This window comes from Malus domestica, chromosome 11, assembly GCF_042453785.1.
Source record: "Malus domestica chromosome 11, GDT2T_hap1".
NCBI classification, from domain to species: Eukaryota; Viridiplantae; Streptophyta; class Magnoliopsida; order Rosales; family Rosaceae; genus Malus; species Malus domestica.
The window spans coordinates 13,687,600-13,703,093 of NC_091671.1; the positions used below are offsets into that span (position 1 = coordinate 13,687,600).

Consider the following 15,494-nt stretch of genomic DNA (forward strand, 5'->3'; position numbering starts at 1 on the left):
AATTAACCATCAACTTACATGTCATTTAGTTTCCAAAATTTAGTATCCCTAACATTACTCTTTTGTTTTTATTGCTTGCCTACAATTGATTATAAACTACATTAAGGGAGGACGTTGAGAGTTTAAACACGAAACGCAGTAAATTAATGATAAACGCTAATCACCAAGACAATGTATCACTTGCAATAACGATTTTTTGTTAATCACTTGGAATATGAAGTGTGCTGGGAAACCACCCCAAGTTCGTGAACACTCAAGACGCAGGGAAACAAAAACAGAGAGAAAGAGAGAGAAGGAATGTGCTGCTGCTATAGATTATCCCACTGAAGTGCTAGATACTTCTTCAACATGTAACCCAAGTGTTTGATCCTAGATGACGATCATACTAATTAAACTTACGTGTTTAGTCAGTCATCCAGGCATGCATACGTACGTGAGGCATGACAATCGCTAGCTAATGATTTTGACCATCGCAATGACTATAAAATGGAACTTACCAACGGCTCAAATGCATCCACATATATTTCAGCTTCTCTGATATTTAATTAATTATCCAACAAAAAAGTCCTATATGCATCACTATACGAAATGGTCAAAAAGGATGCGACAAAACGAGCGAAATTGAAGAACAAATCAGTTTCACTAGAAGTTCTATAAGCTGGCAAAGAGATGGTCAAGAGTCGTTATATAAGTAACTTGAAGGGTTTCGTAAATTTTTTGTAGAAAGAGACATCTTTGACTACACCACATTGATATATCATCTATCTTTTAGGTCTTTTGATGCTACAAAAAATCCCTCAAATTTAAAGCTATAAAAGCGATGGATTAAATGAGATGGTTATTTTAGTATTTCATTGGAATATCATATTCGTTTATTTTCTTCACTGCAATTGGATGATTTTGGATTTGTCCAAACCATCTATATTTTAGTTAATCATACATAAATTATCCTTTAAAAATAGGATAAATTGCTAAACCACAAGCCCTTACAAAAATTAAATCTCTGCACCCATTCAACATGCAAGAAATAACCTAGCTAGTAGTTGGCATATAGGCTTAGAGCATCTTCTATGGTATAGGTAATTAAAGTAGATAAAATTATACTATAAAGGCTGACGTGGCATGTTGTTTTGCTCGATTGCCTTATGGAAAATGTTTTTCACTTCAATGGATTAGCAAACCAAGTAGGCAAAATTGTATTTTATTATTTTCTTTCATTTATAACATCTACTTTTAGCTAGCTTTTAGTTTTGTCATTTTCCTCCACATACAATACTTCACAATAAAAAGATATGTGGGATCCAATTTGCCTACTCATGATATTGTAGGCAACATTGTCTACTTTGAAATGGTAGACAAAATTTGCAAACTCAATTGCCTATACCGTTAGAGTTAATTTTTGCTTAAGTGGCTGATCAAAATGGGTTTGCCGATCAATTACCTGCACCATGCTCTTAGTAGGCAATTCATGTAAGTAAAAAGATATATTAATTAACTTATGGAACCAAAACATGATTAATTTATAATTTTATATACTTTTCTAACTCTCCAAATCTCTCTGCACAAGGTCTGTCCTAATTTGAGGTTAGCCTGATATGAGGAAGGTCGCCACTGGGGATGATCAGTTGATTCGGTTGAGACCTAATAACTCCAAGTTGACTTCTCTCTCTCTCCCTCTCTCATGACTTAGCTAGCATAAGTAATATTATACTACTGAAAAGCGTGGGTTCTTTCTTCCTTGATCATATGAACCCTATACAATTAATCTCTATATATGCACTACAAGCAGTTTCAACCTTTCCCAGAGAAAGATCTGAAAACCAAAATAAGTAGACAACATTTCAGTCTCACAGGAAGGCAGATTGGAGAAGAAGAAAAACCAAAAGAATGATGTCTGGGGCTCCATCTAATTGTTTCCAAACTATGTTACAACAGCAACAACACCATCTAGGGTTACAAATCTATGAAGATCCTCATCAGGTTTCTTCATTTTCACTCGAACCAAACTCCTCGTCATCATCGGTTCCTGACAATCACTCAACCTCTCTCCTCTGCAACTTCTCAGTCCTAAAAGAAAAGGTTCATCAAGCCAAATCACTAGTCAGCATCCTCATCTCTCCAAATCATCATCAAAGTCAACCCCAAGAGTCAGCCACCATCGCCCTAGCAAGCATGAGCAATATCATACAAGAAATCATCGTCACGGCTTCTTCTATGATGTTCACATGTCAACAGATGGCCCTTGTTTCCACTACTACTCCAGGTAACAACATCAACAACACTAATACTAGCACCACTACTACTGGTCAATGTCTTAGTAATCCTTCTGATCATCGTGAGCATAATCGCTTATCGGAAACAAACTTTGGTGGCGGTCATGGTAATAAAATTGATCAATCTGGTTTCTATTCTACTCGTGAACAAACTCTCGATTGGTTTAACGACAGCTACAATGATTGTACCACGGCAGATACGAGTACTAGGATTGTCAATCAAATTGGCAACAATGATAAGCATGTGCAAGGCAAGGAATTGCCTGTTTCTTCGAACTACGACATTATTGAGCTAGATGCTTCGGATTTGTTGGCTAAGTACACCCATTACTGCCAGGTTTGTGGCAAAGGGTTCAAGCGCGACGCAAATTTGAGAATGCACATGAGGGCTCATGGAGATGAGTACAAGACGATCGTTGCTCTAAGCAACCCCATGAAGAAAACTAACAACAATAATGATAGTGCAGGAGGCATAGATGGAAACATGGCATGTTCGACGAAATTGCCAAGAAAGTATTCGTGTCCGCAAGAAGGGTGTAGGTGGAACCAAAAGCATGCGAAATTCCAGCCTTTGAAATCGATGATTTGTGTGAAGAATCACTACAAGAGGAGCCATTGTCCCAAGATGTATGTGTGCAAGAGGTGCAACAGGAAGCAGTTCTCGGTGTTATCTGATCTACGCACCCATGAGAAGCACTGCGGCGATCTGAGATGGCAGTGTTCATGTGGGACAACATTTTCAAGGAAAGATAAGCTGATGGGGCACGTCGCGTTATTCACCGGGCATACGCCGGTTATGATCACTTCTTTGACAAGGATTGGGAAGGTTGATCAGCAAAGCCATGGATCACAGATGTAAATGGGATGAATATTGAATGGTAAAGGATATAATGGTTTTATTTGTGTTTGATATGTACATCCTTTATCTTATGTGTCAACAAAAAGGTTAAGTTAAGAATAATTAGCAGCTTGGTTTGTGAGTTTAGAGTGCATTGTAATTAATTAACCGTACTTTAATTATTCTAGCTATGAAACTTTTGATTCAATTTTCAAGGCAAAATTTTGTACTGATAGTATTAGTCATTAGTTACTAGAATCCGGGAACCTATTTAGTTCGAATTACAATGCAATCCGATCATTATCTAATTCAATATTCTTAATCACATCATTAGGATATAAATAATTTACGACACCATAATTTTGATTTCCTTAATTCATATGATTCAGATGAGAATTAGAATGCCTTCCTAAATCACGATCAATATTCGCTCTAAGATTCTCGAATCATATTGTCGACTATTACCTTCACTTACTCAAGGTTACAGATTTCTCATCACACACGCACATACATCTATGAACAAGTCAAGGGCCTCAACAACGCATGGAACACGCCCGTGGTGGAGCATGGTCATTTGTGTTGCAACTCTTAAGGTTTCTTGCTTGATATGTAAGTAGAATTCCATGCAAGAACTCTCGATTGATCTGTTCAGTGAATTCACTCTCTATTAAGCACCTACACACTTGTCTTAGTATCTACACATAAATGACTTGAGACTGGTCATTCTCCCAATTAAGCAAACTTAGTGCATATCAGTCTTTCTGAATTATCAATGTCCATTTAATAATCATATGGTTGAGAACAGTTTATGTCATGATAGTTGGATAAAAGAATGTCTCTTGAATCTAACTTCTTTAGATCACTTCTTCCCTTATTCATTATCTATGGACTCACTGTTCGGATGTATAACAATTAATGAGATAGTCTTTACCAATGATTTTACACTTCAATTAGATTAGTTTGATAAATCATTTGTATATCCTAAAAAGTTACATATAATAATTGGTTTTTACAGCGTACAACAAGCGTAAAGGCTTTTCGAAACGTGAAAATTTCAATCTAAGCACAATATGTTAACCTTTTATCTAGAGACATTTGATAATGGTTTCAACTACTTTCGTTGCCATATTTAATTTTCTAGCATGTTGTTTACATGAACGAACAAAAATTAGTTTTCGCAAAATATTACTTGAACTACTTTCGTGTATTAATTTCTTAGATTATCAATGTCCATTTGGATCTAGGAATGTCACTTGAATCTTGTCAGTGTATATGTCTAAAACATGCGTGCAAAGCAAACAATCACAAAACTAATCTCCAAGTCACTTCCCAGTGGCGAGTGAGCTGGCTTTCAATCTTCAAGTTTTCCACACGAGGATCCAACGCCAGGCAATGCTATGGTACTAAATGATATGGACAAGAGGAAGTGCTTAAGAATATCAATGAAAATACGAATTTGGAGTTTATGGAGTAGGAACCATGACTTCTTAATATTGGGTTTATGGAGGAACTTGACCTCTGAATAATTCACGTTCACAGTTCTCTTACATTTTATTCAATAAACCCTGCACCTTTATGTAGGTGTCATGTACGATCGAACATAAAAAATATAAGGAACTCAAGTGACCATATAGATGAAGATAATCCCACCAACTAGCCGCTAATATTAGTGCGTAAGAGAAGAAAATAATTGTGCAGAAATCACATATCAAAAAGTAGTTTCTATGCGCAGCTTCTGCAGGTTTTATTATAAGAACCATGATGGTAGACCTTCGGTGGGGGGTACATTACTAAGCAATAATAATTTGTGTGGCGGAGGCTGCTGTGCTGAGGATGGGCCTTCGCTGATGCAGATTGGGTAGGATGTGTCTTTGACAGACGATATACTAGTGGCTGTTGCATTTTCTTAGGCTGTTGCATTTTCTTCAGTTGAAGATCGAGCAACCCACGGTTGCTCGATCTTCAACTGAAGCTGAGTATTGGTCTCTTGTACTTACAGCTGCACAATGGACATGTAAAATCTCTAGGGATATATTGGCTTTCCATGGCAGCAAGTCCCAACGCTAACATTTCTGCTATATCCTTAGCTTCTAATCCTGCCTTTCACGCTCGAAAGAAACATACATTGAGATCGACTATCACTATATCAGGTGGCTGATATTCACACCAAGGCCTTATCAAAATCCAGATTTCATTACTTGCAATCCAAGCTCTCTCTCGGTCCTCCTGCGCTCAGGGTTTAATCTGCAGCCACATCACAAACAGAAATGTCTACACAATGACAGCTGTGAACAGCTTACTATTACTCTAAGTCAAGATTATTAAGGTTTTATTAGCTTCGCTAATTAAGTGATTAGTGAGTTCAGAGAAATGTATATATACTGTCAGCTAATCTAGGTCATAAAAATGATATCGTATTGTTACCGAAAAAAAAATGATATCGTATTAGGCTTTTTATTCCGGGTTGTGCTGCACATGCTACCCAAATATACCTCTCTTGTATTGGTTGCCCTAAAAGCTTTTATATTTACTCTGCTCCTTTAAGTGAAAAAAAATAAGGGTGCTAATAGTAACACTCCAAAAATTTCATTGTGCACTTCCTATAAGTGTATTTTTTTGTTCTAAATATAAAAAATATGGAGTGCAAAATGAGATTTTTAGAATGAAAATAACAGTTCTAATAAATAATCGATAATTAATATGTAATAGAGTAAACTTGATATAAGTTCAATTTTGTGAGTCATTATTGGGTTTAGTTTACTTTATTGTGTTATGTTCCTTCTTTGATTATTCACATCAACATTTTGTTATTATTATTTTAATGGTGATAAATGTTTATCTTTTACTCAATTTTAAGATTAAATATAAAAACTAAATATTGTTTCTCCCTTTCCCCTCCTAATTCGGATCTCAGTTTTATCTTTTACCTCTATCACAAGTTAAATGTGTTAGTAGGTACTGTATATGATATATATAGTATGGATTTATAAATGTGTGAAAGATGAAATTTCTTTGAACTATTTTCATGGATGATACATAGATTAATTTTTATTTATTTTCATAGACCTCTATCACATGTTAATGTATTTTATCAATATATGATATAAGTATCGTATATGATGACATATAAATTTTCTTTTACCTATATTCTGTGAGAGTGGTTAAATTTTCATATGAAAATGAGTAAATTACACAAAACTACCTCATGTTTTAAACATTGCAATGTCATACCTCAACTTATGGATTCATTGCAATGTCAGACATCCGTTAAGTTTTTTGTCAGTTTAGCTATTAACTGCTGACGTGGTAGGCAGCAAACCCACTCACTCATCCAACTGGATTGATAAATTAATAAAATATTAAAAAATTAAGAATTTTTTTGTAACAACAAAATTAAAAATAATGAAAAGGGTCCCACCACTAAGCTTAGCAATTCCTTCCCCATCACCATGTGCATTCTCCTTCTCCCACACCAGACGTCGCCCTCACCTTCATAACTTCGGCAAAGTCCTCTTCTTCTCCGACCACCGGATTTTCCCCACTGGCGATTGATTATTTTTGATATTTTTTTCTCCTTTTAGGCTCCTCCAATTATGAAGTTCAAAGGTTATGGAGGAGAGAGAGAGGTGCTGGGCAAATTGACCGGGCATGGAGGAGAGAGAGAGAGGTGCTGGTAGGGGTGGGTGTGGGTTGGTTTGGGTTGATTTTAAGCCAAAACCGAAATTAAACCGACCTAATCGGTTAGGCCAAAATTGCAAACCGAAAACAACCAAGCTGGGTCTAAAACCAATCAAGTCGGTTAACTGACAATTGCGAGTTGGTTTGGATTGGTTCTCGGTTTATGTAAAGACCAAAATACATAACAAATTTCTCTTCCAAAAGCTACAGAACGTAGCACCACGATGAGTGATTGCTAAAAGGAAATCACAAATGAAGCAGCCCAAGAAGAGCACCAAAGCAGCAATTGCTGCCTTCTCCAAATGGTCCCCCTATTCTTCTCCAAATAGACCCTTAGAGCAATTCCACCCCTAAAAAAATGTGCTAGCACCCAGCGCATTAATCCACTCAGTGAACAATGATAAACCCCAATGAACAGTAACTTGCCAAATGCATCTCCACCCCTAAAAAAATACGCTAGCACAAACGATCTCCACCCCTACAAAATGTGTTGGCACCTAGCCCATTTAAAATAATTTAAATTTGTTTATAAAAGAATAAAAGAATAAATAATTAAAATAATTTTAATTTTGGATAAGATTTTTAACTAATCTCGTCACACCACATGTCATTATCCGAACGTACTATTTTGTGAATATATTTCCGCTAAGATTTTCAACCAATCCCGAAGCACCACGTGTCACTATCTGTTTACAATAATTTAGCCAAAATTCCAATAAGATTTTTAACCAATCCCGACGCGCCACATGTCATTATCCGAACGTACTATTTTGTGGATAGATTTCCAATAAGGTTTTCAACAAATCCCGACGCGCCACATGTCACTTCCGGTTTACAATAATTTAGTCAAGATTTCGATAAGATTTTCAACCAAAGTGCCACGTGGCATTGTCCAGAATCTCATCCCTTCATTTTTTGTTCATATAAACCCTACATCTATCTTCACACCAAACTTAATCCTTCTTTTTAGCTTAGAATCCTTCTTCATCGTTTTCAAATCTTCAGTTCTTATAATGTCTTCTTCAAGGAGAGTATATAAACAGTTTGAGGAGCAACATAGAAGGTTATTGGCACAACAGGAAGAATTGGTCAATCTCGAGGAAGGTGGAGGTGGAGATGAGGCTTTTGCAATGGAGAAGGATGAGGATGATGACCATAGAAGGCAGAGGGCCTCACATTCCCGCCGTGTCATGGAAGTTGTGGTCAGATAGCCAAACTCAGACGTGCCGCAAGCTTCAATAGAAAAAGGGAAAGACGAGGTAAAGATCTATTGGAAGATTATTTTATTCCTAATAACGTATTCCCTGATCATGTTTTTAGACATCGTTTTAGAATGCAATGAAGTTTGTTTGACAAAATCATGAGTGCTATTTGCAACCATGATCCATACTTTGTGCAAAAAAAAGATGCTTTTCATGTTCTAGGTCTTTTTCCTAAGCAAAAAATTACGGCTGCCTTGTGAATGCTTGCATATGGAGCATCTGCAGATCAAGTGGATGAGATCGCAAGGACGGGAAAAACAACTGTTCTGGAGTCCCTGATGTGGTTTTTCTCTGCAGTTGAAGCCCTCTAGAAACCCACGGCAAGGGACATGCGAAGGCGTATGAGGAATGGTGAGATGCGAAGCTTCCCTGGCATGATTGGAAACATCGACTGCATGCACTGGACTTGGAAAAACTGTCCAACTGCATGGCAATTAGCTTATGGTAACAGAAAATGAGCCAAAAATATCATTTTGGAAGCGATGGCTTCATTTGATACATGGATTTGGCATGCTTTTTTTGGTGTTCCAAGAGCTCAGAATGACCTAAATGTCTTTGCCCAATCTCTAGTGTTCGACGAACTGCTACAAGGAAAATCGCCGAGATGCACATATTGGGTTAATGGTCATAAATACAAGGGACCATACTACCTTGCAGATGGCATTTACCCAAGGTGGTCAACGTTTATCAAAACAGTGCCACATCCATAGAGTGAAAAAGAAAAACACTTTGCAAAATGTCAAGAGGGGTGTAAGAAGGATGTCAAGCGTTGTTTTGGTATCTTGCAAGCTCGTAGGGCGATTGTCAGGGTTGCTGCTAAAATGTTTGATGTCGAGGCTCTTCGATCCATCATGATGACATGTATTATTCTCCACAACATGATTGTGGAAGATGAATATGATTATGATGTCGTCGATGAATACGAGCCGGATTTGATGAACAACTCAAGAACACGTATCTACTGTGCTCATGACCAGACCGAAGATCCCATGCAACATGAGCCGTTGGAACGGGATGGACGTTGCAATGAATTGATCGTTCAACGATACACTTCAATACAAGATCCATACTGGCACGTAACCCGCCAAAATGACTTGATTGAGCATTAGTGGGGATTGCAAGAAGGTGAAGATAATTAAAATGAGCTTGTGGTTGAAGAATAAAGTGTATTTTTTTAAGTTTATGTAATTTTATTTAGTGTGTTTTTTTTTTAAGTTTATTTGGTGAGGTTATGTAAATTTAATTGGTGTTTTTTATTTTTAAGTTTATTTGGTGAGTTTATGTAATCTTATTTAGTGTGTTTCTTTTTTAGTTTATATGGTGATGTTATGTAATTTTATTTGGTGTTTTTTTTTAAAAGTTTATTTGGTGAATTTATGTAATCTTATTTGATGTGTTTAAATAAAGTACAAAAAATAAATTTGAAATTGCACAAATTTCTAAAAATAAATAAGAAATTACATAAAGTACTAATAATAAATAAGAAATTACACAAAGTACTAATAATAAAAAAGAAATTACATCTATTAATAAAAATAAATAAGAAATTACATAAGGTACTAAAACAAAGACGAAATTAGATAAAAATTACATAAGAAATTAAATAAAGTACTACAAATAAATACGAAATTATATAAAGTCTCTGGAGCTAGGATCTTCGTTGCTAGGATTTGTGTAGCTAGAACCCCCTTGACTTGTTTCCACATCTCTTGCATGCCTCATTCGCATGATGTCTCTTTTTTCCGATGTCCAAAAATGTTTTGAATTCGGAGATAGTCTTACTAGAGGTTTGTTCATAGTGTCACGATCTGCTTGAGCCATCATTTCTTCTCTAAGCATCTCATTTTCTCGATTAAGTGCTTATCTAATCATCTCGTTCTCTCAATTAACTATTTCTCTTTGTCTCTCAGCCGCCGCATCACGTCTCTCAGTAGCTGCTAATATTGCTGCCATAACAATAGCTTTTTCCTCATCTCTAGCCGCTTCCCTCCCCATGTTCAGTTCACCTTGGCGAGCAAGTTTGTCTATATATATAGTGTAGTCATTTTTGGAAGAACTACCTTTTTTCTTTGATGCCTTTTTACCTTAAGGCCTGAAGGACTGACGAGTTGGTTAGGTCTCCGACACTTCTTCAAGCGTCCCTTCCGTGTCTTCAAATGTGTCGCCTTCTTGTTCGGCCGTGTCTACTTCTGGCAAACTGTGTAGACCCATACCGTGCATGACAACTTCTGGACCAGTTGCCACAATTTTGTATATGGGGCAATCTTTGAAAATTTCCCAACATTCCCATTTGCTGAATGATTTGTTCTGGTTCTTTGCATTGTAGAATGCTTGTGCTTGTAGTGTCTATAAATGTGGGATAAGACAATATTAAAAAATGCAGGTGTAACACAAATAAATAAATTAAAATATTGATGCTGGTGGAATGCATATAAATAAATAAAAATATTGTCACCTGATCCGCTAAACTTGTCCCACTACGCAGATTAATGGAAGCATGAGAGATGGTGTTTTTCCAACAAGTAAAGGATGTGTTGAGTTTTTTCCAACGACCTTGAAGACCTTGACTACTTCTGGCGTCTTTTCCATTTACATTGCAAAACGCTTTCGTAATTTTACTCCACATTTCTCGCTTATCCATCTCATCACCCGTAATCGGGTCATAAGTAGTGTGAACCCAACATTCACACAACGTAACATCTTTAATGACCTTCCATGAAGTCATTTTTTTCTCTCAAAGTGTAGAAAATATTGAAATGTAGAAAGTGTAGAAAATATTGAAATGCAGTGTAAGGTGGAAGATGAAGGTTAGGTATTTATAGAACAAAAAAAAAAAACTTTAAAAATTTTCTTTATTTAAAAAAAATTCATAATTTTTAATAAATTCTAATTTAGTTAATTAATCTGGACCGTTGGATTTGAAAAATATTCAAATCCAACAACCTATAAGGTGCCACTTGGCCAACGGTCATAATTTTGATTGTTGTGCCTTTTTTTTTATTTTTTTATAATTTTTGGGGGGAAAATGTAGACTGTTGATCTGTGATCGGATGGTCCAGATCAAAATTCAAATTCAATTTTTTTTTACCACTGGAAATCCAACAGCCCAGGCTGGGCCACGTGGCCTCCCTATCTGATGGCTGAGTGAGCCTGCGTATGCGGGCCCTCTTCTGATTCCTTATTGGCTACTCGCGCCTAGTCGCATGTGCTTGGGGCAAAAAAAAAAAATTGAACTTCCCTCTGACGCCACGCTGGCGTCATATGGGCTTATCCATGCCTATGTCGATTTTGGGTTGGCCTGGAGACCAGCTTGGGCTGGGTGCCAACCTATCTGCTGGGTTGGAATGGAAAGCCTGGGTGCTGGCCTATCAGGTCCCCGGTGGTGGAACTGCTCTTAAACTAAACAGGTTTTGTTTTCATGTGGTGGAAACACAGTAACTTGTAAATAACTAATCATTTAAAATATTACACGTATTAATTATAATTAAAAAATAAAATTAGATATATGTGGGTTGGTTCGGTTAACCGTACCCTAAAAATTTTGAAAACTGATTAAGGTCAGTGCTGTTTGGTTTAACCACCGAAAATTAAAAAACAAAAAACAAAACAAAACCAAACTAAACCAAGTCGCCGGTGCTGTTCGGGCGGTTCGGTCGGCTTTTGTATTATTTATTTTTAAAATGTCCAACCCTAGGTGCTGGGGTCTGGTCTGCAGTGGCAATAGGCGTGGTGACTAAGAGCAGCTCCAACCCGAGGGATAGGCTGAGGAACATGGCTTGAATGCCCAAGTGATGAAGCCCAGCGTGTGCTGGCGAGCGAGCTCAAGTAGGCCCGAGGGAAAGGCCCGTGGATTCATGCCAGCCCGAGCGCCTGAAGGCAGTCTGATGTGGGCTAATGTGGTGTTGGGATGTCGTCATTCTTTTGCTTTGGCTCTCTCTATCTTTTCTCACAGAGTTTTACATAAGGTTTTGGATTTGGGTTTTTTTTTCTTTTTCTGAGGAACGGAGGAGAGCGAAAGAGGAGGCTACGTGGAGAGATTTTATGTCGGCTAGCTTTGATTTGGTGGTGTTTAGGGCTCCGTCGAAGCTCTGGATTTTAACTGCTGCTTGCTCTGCCATTTGCTTTATGCTTCTCTGATTTTTCCGGCAGAGATTCAATCCGGTGATTCGACCTGTTTCGATGAATTTGAGACCAAAAAGGTATGTGGGTTTTTGGTTATTTTCTCTAAATCTTTGTTAAACCATTGTGGGTTTTTCGATCTTGGGTAGAGTTTTTTAGTTTTTTCAATTTAAATCTTACTAGTTATAGTTGAAATTTGTAGGATTTGTTCTGGATTGCAATATTTTGGGGCTTTTCATATAAAAAAAAAATATTTTATTACCAATTGCCAGTACTATTCAAGGGGTGAAGATGCAAAACACGGTAACTGTTCATTAAGAGCAATTATTGTTCACTGGAGGATAGCATAGTGGATAGCCCTAGGAGTCTTCCACCATGCTGGAATTGCTCTAAAGATATTGAAGGTTTCGTGCTTCTTGATTTGCGTGGGTTGTGCAAGAATTTGGTCTATATCTGCAGGTGCAGATCTGCAGCTATCGCTGCTGCCGAGAGGTGGGGTGCCGCAGGTCTGGGGCACGGATTGCAGGAGCCGGTCGTGAAGAGGACCGACGTTCACCGAAACTTGGGTCTGGCTGAAGCATGGGGCTTCGTGATGGTTGCTGTTGAGAAATGGCGACGAGATTGATGAAGACGACATTTCTGGAGGGGAAGAGCGAAGAGAGAGACATCGTCGGTGGCTGGGCTTCGTGGTTGAGTTGCAGGGGTTGATTTGAAGCTCTGGCGGCGGGAGGGATTGGATGGGGGAGATTTTGAATCCTTGGTTGCAGAGGACCTGACTCGGTTTTTTTTTTTTTTTAGGTTATGAGGTTGCAGGTGAGGATGGCGTCAAGGAGAATGAATGCACGGGGGTGATGGGGAAGGAATTGCTAAGCTTAGTGGTGGGACCTCTTCATTATTTTAATTTTCTACTACAAAAAAGTTTTTTTTTTTTTTTTTCAATAAATCATGAACTTTTAATATTTTATTAATTTATCAATCCAGTTGGACGAGTGAGTGGGTACACTGTTTGTCACGTTAGCAGTTAACAGTCAAATTAACAAAAAATTTAACGAATGTCTGACATTGCAATGAATTCATAAGTTGATGTATGATATTGCAATGTTTGAAATATAAGGTATGAAATTGTGGTTCGATTGAAGTAGTTTTGTGTAATTTATCTTATTTAAATATTCTAATTAAAAATTTTCACAAAGGTTTATAAATAATTTTTTTAATTAAACTTGCAAAATAGAAAAACTGGACTAAATTCAACAAGAGTTCAAAATTTTAACCTAGATCAATAAAATGAAATGAAATACGCAATGTGTTTTGGGTATAGATTCAAAGGAAAATTGATGAAAAAAGCTTGAAAAATTTAAGTTTTAATTAAGAAGATAAAAATACGTTATTAGTAAATAATATCATAAATAACTTTTTAAAATAAAAATATTATTTTCATTTAAAAGTGAACAATATTAAGAAAGTTTTATTAAAACTTTGATGGAAGGGTCCTAGATTGAATCTTGAATTGTGCTTTCTTGAATGGAGGGACCCAGTTCCAGATTCGATAAGAATACAAATTATTTTCACCAAAGCGCGCCTTAAAAGCCCCAATCCCGCCAAACCCAAAAATCCCAATTTAAAAATAATTCTAAACAAATTCTACCGCTCAAACAAAACCCGATCTCCACCGTCTATTCTATCCCCGAACATCCAACCGCTCCACGTCACTGATCCGTGCGGCACCATCGCAACCAATCAAATCTCATCACCTTCCCCTATATATACAGAATCCCAAATCCAACCCATCTCATTCACTCACAACCTTCGTCTCAGATAGCTCTGCATTTCCCTCCTTTTCTGCAAACCCTAGTTTTTCAGAAACTCTGACACCAATGGCTCCCAAGGCAGAGAAGAAGCCGGCTGAGAAGAAGCCCGCGGAGGAGAAGAAGGCTGAGAAGGCCCCCGCTGAGAAAAAGCCCCGTGCCGAGAAGAATCTCCCCAAGGAGGCCGCCGGCGAGAAGAAGAAGAAGAGATCGAAGAAGAGCGTGGAGACCTACAAGATCTACATCTTCAAGGTCCTGAAACAGGTCCACCCAGACATCGGAATCTCCAGCAAGGCCATGGGGATCATGAACAGCTTCATCAACGACATCTTTGAGAAGCTCGCTCAGGAGTCGTCGCGGCTCGCGAGGTACAACAAGAAGCCAACGATCACTTCCCGGGAGATTCAGACGGCGGTGAGGTTGGTGCTCCCCGGTGAGCTCGCCAAGCACGCTGTCTCTGAGGGGACTAAGTCGGTGACCAAGTTTACTAGCTCTTAAGGATTTGGTGTTGTAATTTGGGAAATGGGTATTTGGGGATGGCGATGGAATTAGGGTTTTTAGGTGTAAAGTTTGAATTTGGGGCTGGGGTCTCGAAGGGTACGGATGCTTAGGGTTTTATGGTATTTTGAAATTTGCTTTTGTTGGAATCCAATTGGGACCATCTGCTTGATGATTTCTGGATACAACGGAAGGATTTATGTTTTGCTGACTTCTGGAAATGTTATTTTTATTTGGCTTAATTTCTTGCATTTGTTTTGCATTTAATTTTGATTATTGTATAAATAATTAGGAATATTAACACAAGATTATGAGTTGCAAAAATTGAAATGGTTTTGGATACTTAAACACTGATGAGCAGTGAGAGGGCCGTGGGGGAGGGTAGAGAGGAGCGTGAAACACAAACAAAATTAACTAAAAATGTGGTAAAATAGAGGGCCGTGGCTATAGTGGCACATATAGCTACGATTTACTCTACTTGGTAATTAAAAAAACTATTGCTACAATTGCGGACGTTGGCCAATCTGGGTGCTTTGCGCATTGCCGTCTTCTCTCCTTGAGTCTCGCCGTCTCCCCCTTGGTGTGACAATGGTTTACAAGACGAGCGAGAGAGTATGGATGTGCAATTGCAGATGTGATATGGTTGACGGCGTCAATGGTTTTTGTATCGAGCAGTTTAGGGTTTTATTGTGAAAAAGGTGAGTCAGTGATCGAGAAAGACTTGGATTGTCTGCCCTTCTATTTCGGTGCCCTCTCCGTGCCCTCCTGTTTGTGTGGTCACAGTTAAGCCACGTCAACATTTTATATTACTATTTCTTTTATTATTTTTATAAAAAAACAACATAAAATATTGACGTGGCTTAACCGTGACCACAAAACAGGAAGGCACGGGAAGGGCACCGAAATGAGAGGGCAGACAATCCAAGTCCGATCGAGAATGGGGAGTCTGTACAAGTATCTTGGTGTATTCTTTTATTCTAATAGAAAATATAGGATAATAAATGGATTAGATGGCTTTGGG

The 15,494-nt window shown here is 37.9% G+C and overlaps 2 protein-coding genes across 2 annotated transcripts; both read left to right on the top strand.

Annotated features, from left to right (window-relative positions):
- Positions 1–1,703: 1,703 nt before the first annotated feature.
- Positions 1,704–3,333, top strand: LOC103448042 (protein SENSITIVE TO PROTON RHIZOTOXICITY 2-like). Its single transcript, XM_070808890.1, has 2 exons — positions 1,704–2,263; positions 2,471–3,333. The coding sequence occupies exons 1-2, from the start codon at positions 1,888–1,890 to the stop codon at positions 3,130–3,132; spliced, it is 1,038 nt and encodes a 345-aa protein (XP_070664991.1). The 5' UTR covers positions 1,704–1,887; the 3' UTR covers positions 3,133–3,333.
- Positions 3,334–13,945: 10,612 nt separating this feature from the next.
- LOC103448043 (probable histone H2B.1) lies at positions 13,946–14,715 on the top strand. Its single transcript, XM_008387274.4, has one exon. It carries the CDS (start codon positions 14,045–14,047, stop codon positions 14,471–14,473), a length of 429 nt encoding a protein of 142 aa, XP_008385496.1. The 5' UTR covers positions 13,946–14,044; the 3' UTR covers positions 14,474–14,715.
- Positions 14,716–15,494: the final 779 nt, after the last annotated feature.

Coding starts and splice junctions, on each gene's coding strand:
- LOC103448042 (XM_070808890.1), top strand. CDS start 1,888: ATGATGTCTGGGGCTCCATCTAATTGTTTCCAAACTATGTTACAACAG. Junction 2,264..2,470: donor TGTTTCCACTACTACTCCAG/GTAACAACATCA, acceptor GTACCACGGCAG/ATACGAGTACTAGGATTGTC.
- LOC103448043 (XM_008387274.4), top strand. CDS start 14,045: ATGGCTCCCAAGGCAGAGAAGAAGCCGGCTGAGAAGAAGCCCGCGGAG.